The sequence below is a fragment of the Diadema setosum genome, chromosome 11 (assembly GCF_964275005.1).
Source record: "Diadema setosum chromosome 11, eeDiaSeto1, whole genome shotgun sequence".
NCBI classification, from domain to species: Eukaryota; Metazoa; Echinodermata; class Echinoidea; order Diadematoida; family Diadematidae; genus Diadema; species Diadema setosum.
Genome location: NC_092695.1, coordinates 31621633 through 31648997, shown reverse-complemented (window position 1 = coordinate 31648997; position 27365 = coordinate 31621633). Strand labels below are relative to the sequence as shown.

The 27365-nt window shown below is 38.1% G+C and overlaps 1 protein-coding gene across 1 annotated transcript in view; it reads right to left on the bottom strand.

Moving 5' to 3' along the window:
* LOC140234661 (tyrosine-protein kinase TXK-like) overlaps positions 1-27365 on the bottom strand; it is a 76363-nt gene that overhangs the window by 7844 nt on the left and 41154 nt on the right. The window contains exons 7-13 of the mRNA XM_072314693.1: positions 10666-10737; positions 10269-10403; positions 9458-9588; positions 6878-6943; positions 5411-5585; positions 3299-3384; positions 1602-1732 (exon numbers count right to left, since the gene is read on the bottom strand). Coding sequence (XP_072170794.1) covers positions 1602-1732; positions 3299-3384; positions 5411-5585; positions 6878-6943; positions 9458-9588; positions 10269-10403; positions 10666-10737 — 796 coding nt within the window. The remainder of the gene's footprint in view (positions 1-1601; positions 1733-3298; positions 3385-5410; positions 5586-6877; positions 6944-9457; positions 9589-10268; positions 10404-10665; positions 10738-27365) is intronic.

Sequence of the window (27365 nt, the reverse complement as noted above, 5' to 3'; positions counted from 1 at the left end):
ATATAACATTAGTTACTAACTAGCACCTTGGAACTAGAACCCTGTAGTAGCATGCATATCACATGTTCTAAATTCAATCTGTTTATGCTACTGCTATAATTCATGCTATCATCAAATTTCAACACAGAACTTGTGGAAGCTGTGTGCAATCTGTGCCAATAAACCAACCTTTTATAGTGTATTTCCAACACACACACACACAAAATTGATATAATAGAAAGCGATGACTTACTGTATACGCCAAATATTTCGCGAGGTTTTTATTTTCGCGAATTTTGCGAGTCAGCTGCTATTCGTGAAATTAAAAACATGCGAAAATATCAACTCTAATGCTGATATGAATGTGGCGCAAGCGTATATATTTCTCTGTTCAGTACAGGACTCCATGATCGTGAATTTCACCACTTGCGAAATTGTCAGGAAGTCCCGATTCGCGAAACTTTAGACTCGCGAAATATATGGCGTATACAGTATAAGCTGTGCATCTCGTCATGTCTAACACTGTACAAGGCTATTTCTGGAAACAAATGATTGTATGTTGACACTTTGATTTATCATATATTGTCACAGGATGGAAGTCCACTATTAAGAGTTTCCTTGCATTCATAACAGCTTCCGATTCTCCCAAAGGTATATGACAGCACGTACACGTATATCTGTTTATTATAAACTTGGATAGGACGATACTCTATCATATCATATATTGATCACCAGCTCTGAGCTTCTACTGCCTGGAGATGGGTGGATCAGGGCTTGAAAGTCATTAGCACCTTGCTCAAAGGGCCATGCATACTGTCACAACAGGCTTTATCATCCCAACTTCAACTTTAGCTTTTGACCTGTCCCTTCCAGGAACCAGGTACACCGGGTCTCTGTTGCGTCAACACATATGGGAGCCAGGTAAGCCTGGTTCCCAAAATGTACACGAGAGCATCCGCATTCCTGGTCTATATTCATGTTCACTGGTATTATACCGAGGAGAAAAATGACTTTAATCACAAGATTTAAGTTTCTGCTATCAATATCTGTTCATTTTGTGTCTCAGACTGTGTATTTTTTGCATAATTTATCTTTTCCAACGTAATAGTGTGCTTTTTTCTTGCTGCAAAACTTGTATGAGGATGTATGTAGAAATTGAGGCTGAGCTCACTAGATTTTTTACTTTTGCTGGCTCCATATGGGTGCACTTTTTAGTGTAAACAAACTAATTTGTGAGCTCAGTGCACGTTCTATTCATGTCTTGCATCTAATTGGTATTTTGCAATGCCCGATAGCACATGCCATTGACCGCGGAAAAGGAATACATGTACTGCTTGACTTCTTTCTCACAGACAAATTACCAAATTGTCCATTTTTTGTCAACAGAAAAAAAAAATCTTGTATGGGGGCATAGAAAATTCTGGGAGAACTGCTGAAGGAACAGGTTATGTTTAATGCACTTAAGTACCAATAATCTTTACCCTCCTACGCATAAATTGTAATTTTACACTGGAGTGCAACCTGAATCAGCTTGGAATTGAAATTTTCAAGTGGAACTACCGGATCTTGCAGATGCTGTTGTTTTTCCCACGACATTTTGGAGAAGAGCTTCATGCACTCACCAGATCCCTGTGTATAAAGTGCTTGTCTTCTAGGTACCTCATGCCGGCACAAACTTGTTCCGTCATGTAGATGAGGATATTTGTTCGTTCCAGTAAGTACTTCTGCCGCCTGATGTACATCAGCAGGCAACCTGTGATGGTGCAGCCCGGAATCACAGGGAGGGATGTGGTGGGGTGGAGTGGTAGACAGGGTGTGGCAGAGGGGTAGTAGAGGTCAGTGGTGAAGAATGTGGTCGCATGGGAGTGATGTTGTTGGGCAGTTCACATGATATTGAGGGCATGATTGTGGTTGGAGTTGTGATATGAATAGTTGTTGAAGCCATTATAGTGTTGTTGAGAAATTATCATGTCAAAGACATGCAGATTTTACATGGGTTTAAAGATTTGCACATCATTCCAACCACGAGCACGGTGAAAGGGGTAGTAGAAAAGTTGTGGGTTGTTAACAAGTTGTGGTGTAACAAGGTTGTAGGTTGTGATTTAAAGGGGGGGGGGACCAGTTGTTCATAAGTGGAATGGAAAATGGTGAAAGAGAGAAAGATCTTGGTTATACAGGAGAATGTACAAGGGTGAAACATGTAGTTTAAGCCATCTCTGCAAAATCTAATCATGCTTTAACTGAGAGTGAAAGTACTGCATAGTGTCTCTACACATCAGATATTGTGGAATATTGGTTTATAGTGTGGGAAATGTAATATCTTAAGCATCCACTTTCCATCAACTCACTTTCAAAATTACACGCAATGGAGTAGGCATAATCTTGTGCTCTGGTAAGGAGTGAAACTGTTACACTATGTTCTTGCGTTGTCATTTGACACGTCTGTGCAAACCCACAACACCAACTAATGTCTTTTCCTTTACAAAATCAACCTGAAGAATGGCATGAATCAAAGACTGATATAGATTCTTCATCATCTGATGGGCATGAACTTCCAACAATACCACTGTAAATAACTCTAAATGGACGTATGTACCAATACTTAGAAGAAGGGTGCAAGAGAAGATATCACGCAAGAAAAAGGAGATAAGAGTGGCAAGAGATTAGGGGGAACACAAGAAATGAAACGACTCCCAAAGAATATAAGGTTAAAAAAAGCAGACAAAAAATACATATTACCATGACAAGATAATGGAGTCTATACTTACCTGCATAGGTGTGTATAACTCTCCATCAATATATCTATCTATCTATCTTTTCCTCCCCACTGAGAGTAAATGCATACATATATTATGAATATGTGCATATGTGTGCATCAGAGACTCCAACCCTAAGCATCTCCTACATGGGAGATTCTCACGCCTGTTACCCATTGGCAAACTGGAGACTCAGATAGTGGAAAAATGTGTGCGATATTATTGAGCGCAAAGAGCGACGTCCCTTGCGGCCAGGGTTCAGGGTTCTAGATGTTCAATGGTTTCTAGGTTTACACATATGCTCTCTGGTGCTATCACAGCCTTATTTTTGAACATATATGACAAATGTTGGTCAGGAGTAAGCTAATTCTTATAAAAAGTGAGAAAATACATCTTTATAGGTGGGAGATACACAGCTTAGAGCGGAAGAAATTCAAACTCAAGCAGGAGAGCGGGAGATTTTGAGAAATGGTCTTAAAGTGGGAGATCGCTTAACAAAAGCAGGAGAGTTGGAGTCTCTGGTGTGTGTGTACTTGTGTGTGTGTTTATAAGGAATGGCTCACCGTTTGGCATGTACTCCGTGACAATGCAGAGAGGCTGAGCCGAGGTGACGCCATACAGCTGCACCAGGTTCTCATGCTGAAGTTCTCTGCAGAGGAGTATAAAACGACACATCACCAATTAGAGCAGGGCATTTATTTCTGTGTATTCCCTTCAAAAATAAGACTAATGAACGCATCATTGCAATGACCTTGCAGACATTCCGGCAAAGAAAACTGTAATATGAAACCGGTATGGTGGAAGACCACAAATTTGATGCTCATTCAAAAAAAAAAAGAAGAAACTTGGATAGACTAACAACCAGTACACCAGTAATTTCTCTGATGCTCTCAACCACAATGTACCAAAACAAACATAACTGTGTTTATGTGTACACACAGGTAACCAAGCACTACTGGAGTGACATATGCAGTGATGAATAATTATTGTAATAGTAACAAAAACCACAATAACCACAACAAAGGGAAATAAACACAATGTACATACACACACACACACACACACACACACACACACACACACACACACACAAACGCTGATTCACATTATGGTAAACAGGTCAAAATAATATTACAGTCAATGCCAAGGTGAGAAACTGATTCAATATTTTTTACATTGTTCTGGTAATCATCCATCATCCCAGTGTTACATATGTTCTTGTCACACACTATTTCATTACAGTCAACAACTGATATTCCTGAATACAAAAAAAAAATAAAAAATCTAGTACAGGAGGATGAGCACTTCCATACTGACAGAAAATGCATAAGCTCATTCTAGGGAAGGATAATTATTCCCCCTTGTTTCTTTTTGTTCTTCTATCTTTCTTTCTGTTCTTCAATCTTCATTTCTTTTCTATTAATCTATTAATAAAAGGAAGCTTACAAAAGAAGGCCAATACCTTCAAATGTTGGGATTAATTCTTAGGCCCTAAACACACCACGGCTACCCACTAGCAGTTGCACATTTTTTGTTTGTGCATTTGTGGGGTCTGAGTGTGTGACAATGCATGTGTGTGTGTCTTCGCCTAAGCCATATCATCCCATTATCACCTTATTTTGCTGGATAATATTCATGAAGATAGAATCAATTTCTTCCGAATCCATGCAAAAGCATGAAATTTACTGTCCTTTTCAGTGAGCAGAAGTTGACATAGCAAGAAACTTCTTCGTGCTAAAGCAGGGATCAACATAAGCACTTGCCTGCTTGCCCACGGCAAGTTAAATTGTATGTCAGGTCAGAAAAAATGTAAAAATGATAAAAGTTTACTTGATTAGGTGGGCAAGTCAAATTATTTGGTTTAAATATGAAAATCAGAAACTCCTCCAGTGAATTGATAACAGTGAAGTCCTCGGGACTGGCAGATTTCTTTCATTATATCGAAATTTCGTTATAACCGAATGTCATGAATATGCATTTGTGCGAAGTGGGTGTGGCCTGTTGGGCCGAGGTAAAAAAAAGAGTGTTGATGGCTCGATTCGAGCGAGGCTGGGACCATGCCGTCCGTGGAAGCAAGAGGGAGGAATAAAGTTGTTACAACTTTAAGTTTTCGTGTGATGGTGATTTGATTCCATGTCACGAATTTCCCTCATTCCGTAATACCGAACAAATAAACAAGGAAAACAAATAGAGCAGATAATATTGCGGCCTGAATTTTTGCTTCGTTGTAACTGAATTTTGTTATAACCATGTTCATAATAACGGGAGTGCACTGTAATACCTAGGCACTGTTTGGGGGCAAATACTTTATTCTTTTGGGCAAGCAAGAACATTGATGATTGAATTGCCTGCCAGGCGAGAGAAGGGAAAAATGTAAGATCAGGCCCTGGCCACAGGATAAATGAAGGGGTCGGTGCAATATAGTGCTAACCCACACAATGTTCATTTTGAGATAATCGCTGTTGAATGTTTGGAAAGTCCATACATTGTACATTGATAAAACATGAATGCATGAATTTTTTACCATCTTATTGGTTGAATTCAAATATGATATTTTCACGGAGGTTAGAGTGAAGGATAAGGATTATGAAAATGCATGTATCTCAATTTTGACAGAAGTGTGGGTTAGCACTATATTGCACCGACCCCTTCAAATGACAATATCTGTTGCTCACTTCATAACTTTGGCCTCGTCAACGAAGTCATCTTCAGACATAGATCCTTCCTGCATCATCTTGACCGCTACAAATCGGTTGTTGTGGGTCAGCTTGGCCAGGTGCACCACACCAAACTGACCACGCCCTAGTTCGTGGATGATGTTCAGCTCAGACCACTTGATCTCCCACTTTGCTGTTAAATGTGAGATGCCAGAAAAAATTTGCATCAGACATTTAGTGCTGCTCAACATATTATCAACTTTAAAGTGCAATTTCAATTTTGTTTTGTTCAAACTTATTACTCGACAGAGTAAAATCTAATTGAATAGGTATGACTGTATGTCAGTCTTTTCATGTTCCTGACATAACAACAGACAATGTCTTTGTGATAAAGACTTTAAATTTACATTTTTTAAAATCATTTTTATCCTATGTTTAATGAATTGTGATTTTGGTATTGCATTATAACTGTATCAATAGACTAATTAGCTTAATTTGTATGCATGCATGTCTTTTGATGTACAATTGTGAGCAATTCAGCAAATTTAACTGCTGCAAGTCACAATTTTAATAAAACATGACTAATGATAATCATAACAAATATCAAATTTTCAACATTCACATGCTTTCACCAACTAGTGATACTGGTCACAACCACATGCAATTAAGTTGAGGTAAATGAGATAATACTGAAATCAATTTGCATCTCTTCCATTGGTATATGTGCAACAAATATCATAAAATCATATCAACGGTCGCTAACTGAGCAACTACAACCTTTCAAACCTAAAAGTCATCACTGTCAGATAATCAGAACACAACAAAATGTTTGATGCAAGGAAAACAAGTTTTCTTTTTGAATTCATGCCTGCAGTGTCAGTCATTTAGATGTTTCTGGGGGTTTGATTTCTTGACCCTATTTTATTTTGCATGTGTGTTTTTTTTACCAGTATTTCACATGTTTTCACACTGTTTCCTCCAACGTTTAAACTTGACAACTTTTTTCCAAGTCAGATTTTGAAGAAACAATTTTTCATCTTGGATTTTAGTAGTCTGTTTATAATGCCAACATGAACATGGCAAGGAATAACGCTTAAATAACTACAGTCACAATATACCCCAAAATACCAACCAAACACTAAAGATGTTGTATTTTGTATCTATTTGTATTGAGTAACAGCACTGCATTTGAAATGAACAATGAACTAGCTCAAGACATCATCAGTCATACAACATAGAGCACTTAGTCTAGCTTTGAGCTGTGATTTCTAGTCATGCAATTCAACAGTGGTCTTATCATCTCGCATCTAAAGTGAAAGGAAAAGTCTTAACCAAATTATGATTCAATGTTAGCAAAGTGACCACTTTCGATGTTATGATAGTCATGTATACACACTTGGACATCTCACAGCATTGGATCTTTGTCCAATCAGTGTCTTGTTGGTTTATCAGGAAATTTGATCACTTTCTGTAGCTCCTACTTACTTGAACCAAGGCCAGCGGTCGTTGGTAATGTGAAGCCAGGAGGGTTACGCAACCTTGTTATTAAACCTGTTCAAAAAAAGACACACAAACAGCACACAATATGATAAAGCTGCCAAGCAATGACTGCTGTACATCAAAAGCAAAACACAGTTTCCATACGCCTGCAGAAATTGTCAATCTTTGCTCTAAAATGGACAACTATATGCAAAGGAAATGTGTGAATGAAATGCTGCGACAACAAAATTTCAGTCGGGTAATGACAAAAATGCCAAATATTAGCCCAAAAGATACACAGACAGTGTTGCCTTCTGAGAACATTATCTGATCATGGTAGCTATATAATGTTGTCATAAGTAAATCAATTATCACTAATAGACAAACTGGGCCAAAGCAGTATCCATCAATCTCCCACACAAGAGAGAAAACATGCAGCTTATTGAGAAATACCACTGCTAGGGCTTCTGGGAACCCAGTGGTTTGTTTACAAAGGTTATGAAGATTGCGCAACCCTGCTCATGAGTAACTCATTCTCACACTAACAAAACTACTGCACATCTCATTTCAATCTTCTTCTTAGGCAGTCAGATTAGTCTTTATTGCCAATCATCATATCTATATGAATACATGTTAGGAGATGAATATATAAGCAATTACAAAAGTGTAGATATAAAAGTGTGAAAAAACAGAAGGAACAGAGCCAGATTATGAAAAAAAAAAGACAGAATAGGTATGGAAAGAACATAAGCTCAATATCATAGTTCTGCATGTGTAAATATTATGCAGTAAAGAATATCAAGTAAAGAAAATAAAGTCAATATCATAGTTCTGTGTGTGTAAATAATCAGAAAATTGTGTTGTCCATACCCCAAAATATAGTAATTAAGAATTAATAAAAATGATTTGTACAACTTGACTTCTGATAAAAAGGAACTGATCAAGATAATCCCATGACACTATAAGCCACTTGGCATGCTGCTAAAGTTTAATGTCATACATTGGATTTAGTAGTTTGCACGTGCAATAGAGTATAAAGTCCTATTATTGTTGGAAATTCCCATGTACATGAGTTTAAAGTCTCTGGCACTGCCATTCATCTTGATTTCAGAGTACCGTTTCATGAAAGTTGTCAGCGCTGACAACTTGTCAGTCACTGACAATCACCATGGTAACAGTCAGTGACAAGAGTGTCTCAGCCAATCAAAACCAAGGATTTTACTGAAATTGTCAGAGACTGACAACTTGTCAGCGCCGACTAAATTGATGAAACACCCCCCCAGATATATGCAGATACAATCACCAGTATTACGCCGAGTCCAATATGGTTCAATGAGTTGCTTTTCCTCAATCAAAACATTAGTATGCGTACATTCATGCATAAATACATTTATTTGGTTTTCATTTCCTTATCTTAGTTACTTTGCAAATTCCCTGCACTGATATTCAAACTACTAAAAATTGCGCAATGGTCATGGGGATTATTTGAATGCATAACTCAAGGCATTCGACTCAATAGAATGCTTCCCACTAAAGTTTAAATGACAGACTTGTTCGTGAAGAAGGCAGCTGGCCTGGCTTAGAGCCAAATTTGGTGGTAGCAATGTCATATTAAACGTAATTTTCAGTTTCAAATCCTGTAAAAAAATAACAACAACAATAATATTATGTTTTGCTCATGTAGGCATGGTACTCGTAAACATTTGGGTTGCTTACTGATGAAATAAAACAGAAATTTCCAGATGAATTTCACATTTCCACATACAGACTAGGTACACGCTTGCTCCAATGGAGGCTATGCAGCACTGCGGAATTAGCTCTTGTTGTTAAAATGTACCACATGTAAAGAGCCTTATAGTCTGTCCTCGTCTTCCAATACACCATTCTGTCACCATAAAGATAGCTATCTTGACTTATAAGACCTCCCCTTTTCAATAAAATCAATCTGCACACAGCATTGAGTACTAGATCACTGCCTCTCATCACTTACAATCAGAAAAATTAGTGTATGCATTTTTTGTGAGCTGATCAACCATTAGAGTCACGCAGTTAACATTTAGCTTGTAGCACAGACGGTGTTTTCCAAATGTCACCAGAAGATGCAAGGGATATTCATGGATATAAAACAATCATTACATATATTCGCTAATTGCTTACTATTCTACGGGTAGATGGATTAAACTAGATCTTGATACATATCTTGACACTGCCAGATACTATCTTCACTATAGACTACAGTCTACAAAGAATATATTAGAACCAACTCTGGCTGTCGGGCAGAAGCTCGGAAGTCTAGTGGATATGATGCCAGTCCAGTAATCAGGAGATCGTTGGTTCAAGTCTAACACGAGTATGTAGTCCATGATTTTTTTTTTTTAGTTTTTTAATCATGGCTATTACTAAAACACTGAATTATTGGTGCTTATTTGTTGATGAAGAGCAATTTGTCAATCAGTTGCAATAGACTACAGTCTAGGGTGGAGAATGCTACGTATTGAGAAAAAAAAAAGAAAGAAGCATTCAACCTTTAATTATTTCCTTGCCCTACCCGTGACCTGCCATTGATTGGCTGTCTGTAAGACTCACCTCCTGCATTCAGCTTGTGGTATTCTATGAGCTTGGCCATATCCCTGAAACAGTGCTTCTCTGCTACGTAGAATTCATTGTTGTGGTTTTGCTTGATGTGGTAGTGCCGCACCACGTCTTCGCCCGTTGGTCTGTGCAGTGGGCAAGATCATGAAAGGTGGAAAACATGATTACCAGTCTCTCACACATCCAATGTGTATGTGTGTGTGTCTGTGTCTGCCTGTGTCTCTCTCTGTCTTTCTCTTGTGAAGATCCATGTAACAGAGAAACTACAATGGCACATATAGTTTTATGCTAGACTGTAATTGATTTATTCAATATCAAATTTAAGCTCTAAGGAGTCCTTATTTTTGCCTTTTTTTGGGGGGAGGGGGAGGAGCTTGTACTCAATGTTGTCTGAGGTAGTATATGAGATCATGGCCATTTATCATTCAAAAAGCTGACAAAAAAAAAAGCCACCAAACAATAAAAAGTAGAAATGTCATTTAACAGCATTTACCAGTACAGAGTGACTTTAAAACACTCATGAGATAATACTTGTGAAATCTAGTAATCAAGAACGGTGCTGATTTAAACCAATACATTTTGCAAAGATGATCAAAGCTGGGGAACTTACATGAAAAGAAAAATTTTGTATTCATGCTAGGGGTGGGGGGGGGGGGGAATAAGGCATTGTGATATGTACACATATCTTTGCCTCTTTCCGAAAAAGCCGAATTTCACTAGTGGAGGATATCGAGATTGATCAATCTTTGTTAGATTTGAAAAGTACGATGCCTCCACAAGATCAATGGGAATTTGACGATCTTACCCTTTGTCTTTTGCTAGTAAAGAGAGTGTGTAGAGACCGGCTGTACTTGAATTTCTGACAGTGAAGCAGCCATCTTTGCCTTCCTGCCTTAGTTCCAGCTCTGTTCGTTGTCTGGACCACGTTCCGTTGAACCAGCTGATTGGGGAGAACCAACGACACAAGACCATATTTTCTCATCCAAAAGAACACAAGAAACAATCCTTTTACAAGAAAAATGGTAGATGCTCGGGATTTACAAACAAACATCGCACATACTAAAACATAGCACACAACCCCTACACTGTAATGAAGTTTCATAGCATTCTTATCACCTAATAGGCCCTACTAAAATCAAAATGAGAGCACTCCGGGGAATGAAGTGACAAGGTTAAAAAAAACAAGAGACTAGATTACGTACTCGTATCTTTCCAGACCCGTTGAATATTTGCTCTTCTCCTCCACATAGTTGCTTGGGATGAAACCCTCTTGCCTGCAAAGATAAAAGGGAAATAGAAGAACAGAACGAACAGCATTTAATTTCTGCATACATTATTCACCTCTGAAGAAGAACTACACATGTAGCTATCAGAGTCACAGACACCCCTTTCAGATTTTTGTGGTTGCATTTAATATCCACATCAAAATAACAATGATAAGACCCAAAAGATGGTGTCGTTTATAGCCTGGAAAGTCTCCACTATTTTCATGAGCACCTATTCTACAATGACACAATGCTTCTGGCAATAGTATACAAATAATGAATGTTTATGAGTGCAATGGACAGAATATTTCATGAGGTGAAAGATGAAATGATCCATTCAACTCGGCTGTGCCTCGTTGAATGGATCGAACATTTCATCTTTCACCGAATGAAATATTCTGTCCATTGCACGAATGAAAAACATTTATTATTTGTTTTATATAACGCCTGAAAGAGATCCTTGTCCTTTCATGTTTTATTAATTTAGAAACAAGAGAGAATCTGAGATCGCGAGAGTGCTCACTGAGTGCTTTAGCCTTTACGCTATTATCAGTTGCGCGCTGTCGCATACATACACTGCAACACGTACATGCAAGCGTATACGCGTAGTAAGCCGGGCTCGCAGTGAGCGTGCAATGGAGCAGATCGTATGAATCCAAAATTGCACGGTAAATGGAACCACAATTGCACGGATGATGACGTCATAGTGAAATGGGCCGAATAATCAATGTCAAACAACCAATCAAATGACAAGGATCTCTTCAGTCGTTATATAATAACTCCTCTTGCACACACTCACAATTTTGTGCAGCTAGTGCTGTAGGAGAACCACATGCACACAAACACACATATTTAATACACACAAAAAAACCCCCACATGTTTGCATGTGGGCAAACAAGTGATCTTTTAACAAGACTTAATCGCATATATATGCTTTATCTAAATCACATTCACATATTTCCACTCAAATGCTGACGACTTTTATTTCGCCATTTTTCGCAATGTAATCAAACTCGTAATTTTATCCACACTGACAATTACTGTAAAGCTGTTATTTTCACTAGGGTTTAATTTTTGTGAATTTCGTGAATCACTGTTGGGTCACGAATTTACCAACACACAAAAAATAGTGCTAGACGCTAGGGTGTTATTGCACTTATGATAGCCTTGGCATAAAATTATGAAAATATCTTGTGAAAATATCTGTATGCAATAATAACAGCTTTTACAGTACCTGAAAGGAGTATTAATTACGTTTAATCCTGGATCCTGATCTTGCAACCATTTTGTCCCTATCGAAAGCTCAAACTGCACGACAAGTCACAGCAGCTACTCATATTTCTCTCTTCCCTCTCCTGCCAGACACAACATAATTGTTTGATGTGAAATCCTTCTCCAGGGTCATGTTGACTTTGAGAAGCAGAGTATTATTACACAAACGGAACAACAGCAGCATTCACACACGGGAGTTCTGATCAGTCTTTGCATTGTGATGCAAAAATCAATCATATCTGCCACCATTTACACACGGCTAAAAAATATCACTTTTAATAGCTGGGCTGCAAAATGAAGCGCTTCGAATCTCCAGACTGTGCATGCTTGAACAATGACTGGAGGGAACCTTTGGCATCAGAGTGTGCTGACCAACATTGTAGTGTACCAAGTTGCATCATGGAATAAAGAAAATTGATGGTTCCTTCGCTTGTCGTTCACACACAATATGCTGGCAAATTATCACAAGAATTAAAAAAATAATAATAATCACGCAGGACTGATGCAAAAAATTAAGAGAAGGTTTGTGTGCGAGCAACAAGGAGACTAATTAGACAATGACATCACACCATCTGCTTAAATTGCATACGTACGTGTCACAAAATGATATCACTATGATGAAAAAAAAAAATCCACCTATTATACATATCACAATGTCATACAGTAACTACCGGGTACCTTATTTTTTGCAAGACTTAAATGAGATTTCCTCTTTTCTGTATGTTTGCCTCAGTCTGCAATTGAAGTCACTTTGAATATGGATTGAATGTTTACTTCACTGAGAGGGAGAGAGCGAGAGGAAACAGCCAAGCTAAATATTATCAAAGCTGATCAGTCCCACTACAGAGATTCTCATCCTGGTCTACACGTGCAGGACATGGCTCGAGCTCAGTAATGCGGTAGTCTCAGGTCATAAGACTGTCATACTCCAAGCATTTCTTGTAGTTGCCCTAGATCCATTCTTACACAAGATTTCATTAAAAAAAAAAAAAGAGGACTGTGCAGCCACATTGTTCTCAAGATGTCACCAGAGGCATGACTGTAGCATTGGGAAGGAATAATACCTCTTACAGGGCTTAAAGGACAAAGGGAGTAAGGTCATTACCAATGATAATGGGAAGGAGACTATACCGGTACCTAAAAGAAAATTCCATTAACCCGTTGAGGACGGACTGATTTTGCTACAACACGCATTTCCCATAGACACCTGCCCCAGTATACTTGGGACTTGTCCTCAACAGGTTTTAAAAAGCATACAATTTATTTAAGGCAATGATGCACTTTTTTCCTCGTGAATCATGGAAAATAGTGCTACTTGCAAGTTTTCATGCGATCTGCGCACTAAGTTGTAATAGCCAATATACTTGAGGTTTCTTTTGTGCTCTACATGTTAAAGGGAAGATAAACCCCAAGAGCAATGTGGATTGAGTGAAAGCATCAACATTAGCAGAACACATCAGTGACAGTTTGAAGAAAATCGGACAATCGATGCAAAAGTTATGAATTTTTAAAGTTTTGGTGATGGAACCGCTGGATGAGGAGACTACTAGAGGTTATGACGTATGAGTGGACAACAATACCAAGAAAACATTAAGAAAATTCTACAAAAATCAATTTTTCATGAAAATTACAAATTCCATCAACTTGATATTGACATATTTTAAGGGTAGCAATTATTCCCCCTGCTTTCTGAAAGAGGTTGGTCCATTGCTCTTTCATAATTCTAGAAAAGTGAATTTTTGTTGAATTTCCTTTATATTTTCTTTGTATTGTTGTCCACTCACACGTCATATCCTCTAGTAGTCTCCTCATCCAGCGGTTCCAACACCAAAACTTTAAAAATTCATAACTTTTGCATCGATTGTTCGATTTTCCTCAAACTTTCACTGATGTGTTCTACTAATGTTGCTGCTTTCACTCAATCCACATTGCTCTTTGGGTTTACCTTCCCTTTAAGTCTATGCGGATGTTCTGTCCACAGTGGTATAGGAATTAGTCTTTTTTCTTTACTTTTTACATCTGGCTTACACCTATTCACATTTCAGCTTTAAATCAGCTGAAATATCGCAAATTGCCTCCAATTTGTTGCACTCAAGAATTATGTCTACAGTGTAGTTCTGTTTGTTGTTGCTGCTGTTTGTGTTGAACATATACTGCTGTCGACTTCCAAAGAGCTGCTATGAATAGCGGTATCTACCAATGTCAGGATTCTTAGAAAATTCCATTGTGTTGTGTCAATTACACAGACTGATATGTGAAAGTACTGCCGATGATGCACGTGTGTCCACTCCCTTCCTCTCATTACTGAATACATCTTTCTCGATGCTGCAGTGAGTGGTTTTGATGTCCTCTCTGACCAGGCAGCGTGTAAGGAAGACGACGTGACGCATTCGCTTTGCTTTCGGTATGACGTCAGCAAAGTTCGGGTCCATACTGTCCATACAATGATTTCAAGGTGGACTAGCAGCATCAGGAGTACTTGACCAACACTTCTCAGCACTTCAGCTACTCTCCACCAGGGATGGGTGACGCACATCAACAAAGCTTCCACGCCTGCCAAGCAAGATGGCTTGATAGCAGGAAGCAAGGAGTTGTATAAAGACCCGATGATGTGGTGATGCCGTGACGTGGGAAAGCTGGCCTGGCTTGGATTTATTTGAGAATCCCCGTACAAATTATGTACAGCTTTTTCAATGATCTCTACGAAAGTACACACAAAACTAAGTTAAAGGACAAGTTCACCTTCATATACAAGTGGATTGAGTGAATGCAGCAATATTAGTAGGACACATCAATGTAAGTTTGGGGGAAATCGGACAATCCGTTCAAAAGTTATGAATTTTTAAAGTATCTGCGCAGTCACTGCTGGATGAGAAGACTACCACAGTGTATGATGTCACATGCGTACAACAATATAAGGAAAATTAAAAGAGAATTCAACAAAACTTTACTTTTTTAGTAAAGTGCACATTTTTTCGACTTGTTACTGACGTATGTTAAGGGTAATATTATTCCCCCTGCCTTCTAACAGAGAGAAGTCGAGTGACATTTTGTTATGCGAGAAAAGTGAAAATATGTTGAATTTTCTTTATACTTTCTTTATATCGTTGTACTCATGTGACATCACAAGCTACAGTAATCTTCTCATTCAGCCGTGACTGAGCAGAAACTTAAAAAATTCATAACATTTGAACTGATTGTCCGATTTTCCTCAAACTCTCACTGATGTGTTCCACTAATATTGCTGCATTCACTCAACCCAAATGTCTGTGAAGGTGAACTTGCCCTTTAATCCTTTGAGGACGAGTCTCGAGTATACTCAGGCAAGTATCTATGGGAAATGAGTGATGTACCAAAATCAGCCCATCCTCAACGGGTTAAAAAGTCTACTTTTTAATGATGAGCGAATGGTTCAATGCATATCAATTTGCCGACTGGCACTATTCCTGGTTTTCGAATGTACCCCAGTCGGCAGCAAATGTACATTGACTTAATCAACCATCCAAGTTTCTCCACGCTACAGGGTTATTAAAGGACAAGTTCACCTTCATTAACATAAGGATTGAGAGAATGTAGCAATATTAGTAGAACACATCATTGAAAGTTTGAGGAAAATCGGACAATCTGTTCAAAAGTTATGAATTTTTGAAGTTTTTGTGCAGTCACCGCCGGATGAGAAGACTACTGCAATGTATGATGTCACATGCGTACAACAATATAAGGAAAATATAAAGAGAATTTCACAAAATTTCATCTTTTGAAAAAAAAAAGTACACATTCCCTTGACTCGTTTCTGATATAATATGGGTAATATTATTTCCATTGCCTTTAGAAAGAGGCAAGTCCAGTGATCTTTTATCATGCGAAAAAAAGTGAAAATATGTTGAATTTTCTTTACATTTTCTTTATAATGTTGTACTCATAGGACATCACGAGCCTTAGTAGTCTCCTCATCCAGCGGTTCCAACACAAACATTTTAAAAATTCATAACTTTTGCATCAATTGTCCAATTTTCCTCAAACTTTCACTGATGTATTCTACTAATATTGCTGCATTCTCTCAATCCTTATGTTTATGAAGGTGAACTTGTCCTTTAACTTTTGCACAACACACTTCTAACTCTCCACTCTCTTCTCAACAATGTGTGCCCGGTTTATGGGCTAGCCCTCAAAACAATTTGGAGAGCTGTTTTGTTTTGAATTATGGGTCATTAGTCTCTAAATATGACCTACACACATTTAATTGTACTTATGAGAATACGCCTTTAATGGTTTCTGCTCGATCATGTTTGCCATGTAAATGCCATCATGAATTTTCAGCATGCTACATGCACACACAGTACACGGAACTATCTGCACAATAAACTCAAGTTGATTTATACTACACATCATTTTGTCTTGTTCTCATTTAGCGCTGCTTGTATGAAACAAATTTTGCAGAGCATTGATGACACTAAAATGCTGTAAAAGGTCTTATTTTCATGTAAAGATATTGTACTATTTTTGGTGAATATAGGAGGATGAGGAGGTTATACAGACATTTTCATAAGATATTTTTGCAATTTGACACTAGGCTATAGTAAGCACTAATGCCTGTCCATTTGCGATATTTTCGTGTGTTGTTGAATTCACAATCCGGCAGTGATTTGCAAAATTTGCAAAAATTAAACCCTCACAAAAATAAGTTTTATCAGTAAGATGTGTATGTGACCAACAAGTACATTGTAGGTGCCATCTTTGTCATTCTATGTACACTGTGAACGGAAGAGATTCTTAGCTTCGAAATAAAATGTAGCTCATCAATATCAGATGATCCAAACCCACTGGAATGGTGGAATCTGGCCTCCATTAATGTTATTTTAAAAAAAAAGAAAGAGGGAGGGTGCTTCATAGTTTAGGGACATATCTAAGTGCAATGAGTCATTCTTCAATTACGCATAAGACAAGAAATATAATCTAAAATTCCTAGCAATTTGCTATGATGGGATTACCAGATAATTGTGAAACTTGGCACACTCACTATGCAAATTGTCTTCATGACTACTCCAAAGTATTGGTGTAAAAGGTGGTTTTTATGCCCTTTAAAGGGGATGGCTAGTAACAGATCAGTGGGAATCAGTGGGAATGCTGGGGGATGATTGTTCCAATCCTTGTAGGATTCATATTAAGAGTACATTATATATCTATTGTAGTGTGAAAATTATTTGCTTCACAATGGTCTCATATTCAAGTAATGTGTAGTTTAATGTTTCCAGGTTAGCATGCCTGTACAGTGACAGGGCGATCATTAACGGGCCATGCTAACCTGGAAACATTGAACTGCACATTACTTGAATATGAGACCATTCTAAAGCAAACAATTTTCACACAACAATAATGTACTCTTAAATGAATCCCACAGGATTGGAACAATCATCCCGCAGCATTCCCACTGATTTCCACTGATCAGTTACTAGCCATCCTCTTTAATGAGGGCATAGCTAAAACATTACACAAACTGCACTATGGGTCCATGCAAATAGACATGGCAAAGAGTCTAAAGTACAACCATCTCTGTTTCTTGACCTACCATTAATATTATTTTATGCGAATAACTGTATAATCATATCTACATTCCTACCAAATGATATCAATACTAAGAATTAAAGTTAAAATCTGATATAGGTCATCATCATTTAGTCAAAATTTGGTAACCTTTGGCCTGTGACCTCTGAAATTTTTTACCAGAACATAATCAGTGCATCAATACCTCATGCAGCATACCTGAGTCTGGTGTCAAGAAAACCCACAGAATGAATGAATGAATCTTTCAAATCAAGATGACGAGAGCTTGAACAGACTATTAGACTGATGGACAGTCAAACAGACGGACATCACTAAAAACATGGTTCTAGCCTTCATCACTCCCCAGAGCAGGGTCACAAGTAAAAAAACAAACAAACAAACAAACACCACCACCACCAACAACAACAGAAAACAACAACAACAACAACAACAACAACAACAAAACCCTGTTCTACCATCAGTTATGCATCATCCCAAATAAAAACACTTCAAGTCTAGGTGTGGGGCCCTGAATCAAGATACAAAGTATTACAAAAAACTAAACCAATACCTTATTTAAGATGCTCGAATGCTTCAAAACTTGACTTGAATGTCACATACACATCATAGAAAGAGCTAGCTTTTAGTGACCAAGGCATGTGCATTGTCTCTCTCAACAGTCTGAGAATAAATGGATTTGACAAACTAGCACCTATTTAATGGGCAAATTAGGTCACCGCAGAATAAACACTTCAGTCTCATCTATACAGAGTAACGTAACTTTAATCAAAGACCTGGGAGGCCCTATGATACCCACTGCCAATACATGAGAAATCCTATATGCTGCACCTGATTTCATCGCTCCCTTGTCGGGCTATCATTGAGTCAGCCATGCCAGAGTCTGTTGATAGGGTTATGCTGAGGAAACATGTGTCGACTAGAGCCTAGTGATAATCAGCGATAATTAGTGAGGAACTACATTCCCTCTGGCAGGCCCTTGAAATTCCTCACTCACTTTGGATGCAGGGTTAGCATTCAATTCAATGACTCTGAGTGAAATAAAATGCTCTTAGAATTAATCCATTAACCTGTTCCATACAGGAACCTGGTGGCAGGTGTATTAAGTCTATGGGGGATTCAAAATTCAGTATGCAACGGGTTAACTATAATGTATAGCTCTTGGCTTTAACTGCCCATTCTTGACCACCAATGACTGACGGCACATAGAGCCATAGAGTACAGCAATAAATTATAGCTCAGGTTTGTAGGTCTGATAATTATGATAATATTGCATGAAAGAAAGAGATTCAGAGGGGTGAAGGGTCAGGTATGAGTTTCTTTACTTTCCATACATAATGCCCCCCAATCAATTTATCCGTGCAAAGAAACAGTGCAGCCACTCTGTGCTACATAAAATGTGGCCTCTTCCTTGAACTCCCCTGCCTGTACTGAGAAGTTGTGGCAGCCGCCCATGGCCGGCTGCTCTTTGCCTGGTACTGGACTGTGGTGCTGCACTGCCACTGAGCAAGCTGCTGTTGGCAAAACCAGTCCGGGTCATTTAAAGTCAGGATGAAAAAGAATATTAAAATATCAAATATTTCATCCAACATGCGCTACATCCAACTTCTCAAATAATACATTGGTTTCAGGTAGCCTAAATGCATCTTCCCACATGATGAAAGCGATAATTTTAATGAGATTTACTGACGAAACCCCAGCTTAAACTTACGGGGCCAAGTTGATACAGCACACAGAAATGAATGTGCGGCTATGGCAATTGTGAACTGCAAGTAAATTGTCTGAAATATCAGTTTTATATCATAATATCTATAAAAGAAAAAAGTTATAAAAGATCTTCCAAGAAATCACAGAACACAATTCTATTAAAAATTACAGTTAGAAAGGGTGTTATCAAAACACAACGAGCGCAAGTACAGGCACATCTAATGATCTATTAAATCCAGTGGGACAACTCGGGCTTGCTTAAAAGACAGGGCAGAGTTGTCTTTGAGTCCAAGTTAGCCTGTATCCTTCTGGAATAACAGTCGTTTCCTACCATCACAATCATTTTACACTTTTAATAAAAAAACACTCCAAAGCAACTCATTTTCCTGGCAAATCATACCAGCTGGGAATGTTTCTTGGTAGACTCTTTCAATGTACTATAAGATAATTCCACAAAGGTGAAAGATGAGTCTTGAGCCCATGTAAGAACTATGTTTTCACTTTAATGTTAAAGATGGCTTCTTTTTTCTTTTGATCAAGTCTCTTCTTTGTGACCATCCATTTATTTTCATTAACATCTGAGTTGAGTATCGTACTTTGTGTGTTTGATAACAGCATTTTAACAAAATGCTGGGTTAAGGGACATTATATTTCAGAGAGGAGATGGTGTCAAATACTTCAATTTTGATGTGATTACACAGGTGAATGTTAAAAGCAGCTGTTAAAAGCTCATTAGATTCTGCCATTGGTCATTGAGAGTCGCTGTAGCACATTTTTTTTTCTTTTTATTGAACAGGGCCCAAGTTACCTTGTGTATGGCTGTGTTTAGGAGAATAAAGAATCTGCAAAATAAGCAAGAAAACTTTTTCCACAAAAGAAAACTATACCAAATTCAAATGCCTAACCAGTTTCAGATACCACTTTCCTCTTTAACAATGGAAGACAAATAATAACTTTAAACACACATTAAAAACAAATGGAATTATAGAAATACTTTTCTGAGCTAAAGCTGATAAATTGAGAAAACAGTGGATCAGCAAATATTAGTAACCAATCATTTCTTTGAGGAAAACATCTGGAAAGAACCTGAAAGGAACCAGGAATGTAATAGCAATCATGATATTTTGTTTTTTGTTTGATTTTTGGTTCTCAACAGCCAAAAAATCGATTCTAAGATGTATTCACAATCTCGCTGCCAGTCTGGTCCAGGAGGGAAAACTGACAGCCGAGTCTAGACGCGAATGAGTCGGGGCTGGGATCTTTGAGCTGACCGATGACCAGCAGCAGCTACTGAACAAGCCCAATGAAGCAGATATTTTCACAAATGAGAAAGTCACAGACATTTTTGCAAGATGTTTTCATGATTTCATATCCAGGCATGTGCAAGTTTACTAATGCCTGTCCATTCACATTTTTTTTGTGTGTGTTGTTGAATCGTGGCCCACCAGTGATTTGCAAAATTCATGAAAATTTAACCCCTGCAAAAAGGTAACAGTTTTTACAGGACATACGTTGTATGTTAATCATATTATATCACATTCATACTCTTTATATTACAGGATCTCAGATATTTTTCACACACATATACATATATATATATATGTACACATATATATATATATATATATATATATATACACACATATATATATATATATATATACATGTATATATAACCCATCATATCATTATCAAAAGTATTAAAAAATGCCAATTACGGCAATTTTTTTTTTTTAAACGGTCATTTCTGTTGGTCTTTTTGCAAGATTTTCTCACAAATTCAAGTACATCAATGCTGAGATGATTTTCTTTTGAATCAGTATCATCATTGTTAATTTTGATGACAGTATCATATAAAAAATGGAGATTAAATGTGAAGTATCGATACCTGCAATGTTTACTAAACTGTCTTGTCTATGTCGTATAAACATTTTTGGCAGTTTGGAATTGACATGACCATGTTCTTAGCTATTTCAACTCCATTTTTTTTTCTGAAATTTGAATAATGTGAATCATTGTGAACAATGATTTCATCAATTTGATGGTGCCATCACTGTGAAATGAAATCAAATAAAGTGAATCTTGTAAAAATGTGATTGTTTTATGTGTTTTTCTCTATGGCTGTCAGTTGTACTCGGCCATTGTTAACACACAAATTAGGATTTCATGCAACTCTGTTCTTTGATAAACATCTCAAAAATTATGAGACGAATCGCTCCCACTCACAGATTGAATGGATTACCTAATTTATCAGTCTTGACAATTTTGTAAGCTTAATTTTTACTCTTTTTTAAAATTGTAACTTTATTTATGCACACCTCGCCGAAGCAGGTATCCCATCTCATATATGTTAGATTTATGACCAGCCAGCATGACTTCATAGCTTGACTTGAAGTTGGCTAACTTTGACTCTACGAGTCCTAAGGGATTAGTGAAGGCTAGTGAAGGTTAGTGAACGCGATCTCGGGTCACTCACTTAATGTCATCTTCCAATCTACACTTCTGACTTTCAATCTTCATTGTCGACTGCAAATCTGTCATCACTGATTACAAGAGCAATTTTTCTCAACAATGATGGCATGCTTTCATTGACAATGTGAAACCAGTGTGAACATATCCAAAGATACTGCTGTACACAGAGTCGTGTGCGAACACACATGGAGAATATTGAAGTACAAGACAATATCAGGCAGTAAAGTTCCTTCAAGATAAGATGATATAAGGCAGCAAAGTTCCTTGTAGCAAACAAGAAAGGTTCATTTCTATAGGCACTTCCCTCTCCCTCTCTCTCTCTTTCTGTCTCTTTCTGTCTCTCCTCCTTGCCCCCTCCCCCCCCCCCCCCAAATTAGCAAATTGACACCAGGGAGAAATGTGGCCAAGAAAAACTTGATCTAAGACTAATGGGCAGGGTTTGATGATGAATTGGGTCATCCAATATCATCCAATGCTTTGAGTCACAACTTTACAAATTTATGCCCTTGAGAAGGAATCCACTTATACACAAGATTACAGGAAAAAAAAGAACATCGCATGGTGGCAACAGAAAGAAGGCTTGATACACGACTGTTTTAGACTTCCTCTCTCTGACAAGATGAAACAGACAAACTTTAAAGGACAAGTCCACCTTCATAATCATGTGAATTGAGTGAATGCAGCAATATTAGTGGAACACACCAGTGAGAGTTTGAGGAAAATCAGACACTTTGTTCAAAAGCTATGAATTTTTAAAGTTTCTGCTCAGTAACTGCTGGATGAGAAGACTACTACAGCTTGTGATGTCAGATGTATACAACGACATAGAGAAAATATACAGCAAATTCAACATATTTTCACTTTTCTCTCATAATAAAAGAAAAATTAACTTCCCTCTTTCAGAAGGCAGGGGGAATCGGGCAAGTGGAGAAAATGTGCACTTTTTTTAAACTAAAATTTTGTGAATTTCTCCTGTTCTTTTCCTTATATCGTTCTAAGCATGTAACATCATACACTGTAGTGGTCTTCTCATCCAGCAGTGACTGTGCAGAAACTTTAAAAATTTGTAACTTTTGAATGGATTGTCTAATTTTCCCAAAATTTTTACTGATGTGTTCTACTAAAGTTGCTGCATTCACTTAATCCATGAGTATATGAAGGTGGACGTGTCCTTTAAAAAGACAATAGCACGGCAGCAAAAATTCAACATCATGATGTCCACTGGTAAGTTGATTTCTGGCATGAAATCTGTATATTCTTCTTTGACTGACACTGTATTTGGCCAAATACTGCCGGTAGCCATATGATATAGCACTGACAACCCAATTTGAAGGATATTTTGCCAGATATATGGACTGTTGGAATATTGGAGTGATACAATGTGTTTTCAAAACAAATATTACGTCAGCCAGTCGATGGTCAGTTCTGGAAATGTGACCTCCTCGTCCTTGCTATTGTTGCGCAGGTACATGTATATTTAGCCAGATTTAAAGGATGTAAAGGTGAGCGCTTATCTTTTATTTACTTTTATTTTGGATTAAACCCATTTGCAAAGGGTGGAGAAGTGTAGCAGTACTTCCGTACTGTCTGGGGAAGTACCCATACTTATTCCTCTTTATATCATTTGCCATAAAACAGGCACTTAACCTTTGTCGTCTTACAAACAGCTTTTATTGTAACTTCTAACACACTCATTTCGGAACAGACCTTGAGATACAAATGTACTATCAGGTTAAAGCTTTATGGCAAGAATAGAGAAATGAGTGGATACAAATGCAGTGCCTTCTCTACCACAAGCAACACATGTTTGGCTTCCTGGCAACTTTGAAGTCATGTTGTGAGGAATTAAATGTTAAGAGTAAGATTCCTCTTCTTCGCAGAGCTACCTCTGAATATCTTATGTATGTAGCCTACTGTGTTCTCACTTGTCTCTCGTCTCGATCTATTTTCACAGCCAACATTTATACTTGTCCCTCTCTCCTCTTAAAAGCTAATTGAGGACAGAACATTGACATCTGTTTCAAAAGTCGTTAAGGCGATGGTCAGTTAATACTCAAACAATCATCCCACCAGCTGACCAGCCAAGAAGTTCCGGCCTCCACACATCGTGTGCATGTGCACAATGTGATCAAGACAGCTGTATGCAGCACTCTCTTCTCAAATTTGTCCTCAACCCAGTAAGTATGCCAGGTACAAGCATATGAGGTTTTCTTCTGAAGTGTTCCCCCACTAAAATTTGACGGGAAAATCCCCTCCTTGCAGGGTTTTCTCCTGGACCTGTGGATGGTGTGTGAACGCAGCGAATGACTCATCCCGGGCCGGTGGGTGGATCCAGTCAACGACGCTGACGTGTTGACAGAGAGAATAAGACAAATCTCCGCCACACATTTACTGACACCTGATCCCAATCTCGAGTAGCCCCAACCAACATGAATGACAGCTCCTTAAGTCACTGAAGCCTAATAATAACTCTTCCCCCTTCGGCCTTAACCCGTTGAAGACGAGTCCCAAGCATACTCAGGCAGGTGTCTATTGGAAATGCGTGTTATAATAAAATCAGCCTGTCCTCAACGGGTTAAAGTAGAAATTCAAAGAGCACGAAACACAAATTTGATAAGAAAATATTGAATTTGAACATCTGTCCTACGTGTACACAAAATATCGAGAGAAAAGAACAATCCCAACTATTTTTTATTAATTATTGAAATCGGACGAAAAAGTGAACCCGAAATGCCCCGATGAACGGTCTGCCGATACCCCTTCCAGATGACGTCACGCACTGGATTGGTACTCTGAAAGTACACGTTCGCTCCATAGACTACTACCGTGAATTGTTTTCAGTGTTGTGTTTAGGAGCCTAGCAAGTCCAATTATTTAGTTTATTAGCAGTTTTCTTGCATGTCTCCTTGTAGTTCACAGTTTTTCCTTACATTTCATCCTCATAAAGTATGAAATTTGTGAATGCTAGCGGCGCATAAAAGAGATTTCTTTCAGACGTTTTTGTCCGCATTTCGGTTCCGTGCCTTCAAAAAGTAGATCCGGTCACAGCAAGCTGGATGGTACGTCTCGCTCTCAGCTGGTCTGCATCGGCTGTTCATGCACTGTGCTGGTGTGTGGTTCGCACTGCGCTGTGTGTGTTTGCGTGTGTGTGAATATATTAGTGTTCGTGCTCTGATTTCTTCCTCGGTCTAGTGAGAGCTGTGCGTAAACACGTGTGTGTATGGGAACATGTACTATTGTACATACTTCGAACATGTGCGTCAGCTCCATGCCCCCTCGACGCTCAACGCAAGACTCCCTGCAGCTGATCACTCGCTCTCTATGCATGTTTTTGTTTGTAATAATAATGGATGAACGTACATAAACTCAATACTGTACGAGTAATGTTCGCCACACGTAATCTGTGTATTTCGTATACTGTTCTACGAAGCGAATTGCTACTTACAGAGGTGGAAGAATGAGTCGTGAGGAAGTACTTCTTTTTCCACATTTTTTCTTCTTTTTTTTTTTGTCTAAACCGCCGCCGTCATTCATCGTACATACTGATCGTCGAGACTCTAAATCGTACTGAGCCGTATGTTATACTGTTTTTCATTTTTTTTTACGCCAAGGCAGACATCAGACTTTTTGCTTTACCATCAAACGCAGCTGAATGTTACTGTTATTCATTTCGAAATGTTATAGCAAATATCCGACATTATTCAGCATCATATGGAGCAGAATGTTGCTGCTATTCACTTCCAAACGTAAAAGCAATCATCTGACATTTATTTTGGCATCTTCCGGAGCCGAATGTTATTGCTATTTACTTTCGAAAGTAAAAACAAACATCCGACATTTATCTAATCATCGTACGGAGTTGAATATCATTGTTATTCATTTCCGAACGTTACAAGGGATCATTCGACATTTACTTTTAGCATCTTCCTGAGCCGAATGCTATCCTTATTCATTTCCGAACGCAAAATCAAATATCTGACATTAATTTTTTGCATCGTAAGGAGCTGATTCTTACCGATATTCACTCAAATTATTTTAGCATCTTACGGAGCCGATTGTTACCGCTGTTCATTTCCAACAGTAAAAGCAAACATCCAACTTTTTTGTTGGCCCGATTGGGCCACCAAAATCTTCATTTCTGAAATATTGTCGGCCCGACGTGCGTTTTTTTGTGGCCCCGGGCCACCGGGCCGCAGTTAGTGTCGAGCCCTGTCTAATGAATGTAGATGATCGCAAGTGTAACAATGAAATATGATTCGTCGCCCCCCCCCCCCCAAAAAAAAAAAAAAAAATGCAAGAATGTTTGTGATTTATCCAGACATGAATCTAAAAAAGGAGTTACAAAACCTCTTTATTATTATCATTATTATTATTAACGAACCACCAGAAAATCAAAGCTAATCTTACGTTCAGATTAACATTTTTTTTTCCTTTTTTCATTGTCGAATTAGCAAACCTTCAGAATATCGACTCTCGAGCTAGCTTGTTTCATTCGGATAATAGATAACAAACCATAATTAAATTTGTCGGATTAACAAACATCCGCACATGCAATATGCGTGTTTCGAAATAACTACCATCGGGATAGTGAATCTTATTCTTTTTCGGAATAACGAGCACCACGCAAAGAGACGCGATGCTAAACTAAAATTCAAACCTATGTTTTCTCCTTTTTTTACCACCCGTCTATACACGTTTTCTGAACATTCCCTTATGCCCGACTAAAAAAAAATAATATTTGCACGTTACTGTGAAAGTTCGTTTATCCGAAATTATATAATATAAGAGGGTTTGATAATCCAAACATTTGTAGCATTATTCTGAAGTTTGGGTAATGTGAAAATCGGGAAAAGGCTTGTTAATCTGAAAACGAATTGAATTTGTTCCCAGATTAAATTTCTTATTTCTTAAGTTTCAGATTAGCGAACCTTCGGAATAAACAACTTTTAGAGTAACAATCAGCAACATGTTTTCTCTTTTTTTCATAACTCAGAATAGAAATAATGTACAAAATTGAGAAGTATTTTAAAGCAGGAAAATAAGGCATTTCAAGTTTAACACTGTTTATTTATTTCATTTTTCTTTATCGGTAAGTACAAACAATTCTTACAAGAAATAGAAAAGGAAATAGAGAGAAAGAGAAAGAGAGAGAGAGAGAGAGAGAGAGAGAGAGAGAGAGAGATAGCTCTATTTTAGGCAAATTAAATGAGAGAAATAAAGAATCATTACGTTTGTAATCCTGGCTGGGTCTTCGACTTGTCAAACATTTTCCCTGTTCATTCCTCCAGGCCCCAGACTGTTCATGACCGCCAAGAATGTGCCAGTACGCGCGGTTTCTGTTTTTGTCAAATGGTCTCTCTCCTCTACCCCCCCCCCCCCCTTTCCATCCCCAAGTCGGGCACCTTGCCGTCGTGGAATTTGTATTGTTTCTTGGTAAACTTGGTGTTCACTTTTGACCGCGCGTTATTGATTTGTGTTATTTTTATCTTGAATCGCGCACTGTGCTCGGTATCCACATGGAGCACGCACAACCAGTGACTACCCGACTCATGTAGGCAGCTAACGGCGAGCAGAAAATGGCAGTTTTTTTTTTTTTCTGCTGTCGCTATTTTCTACTGCCAAA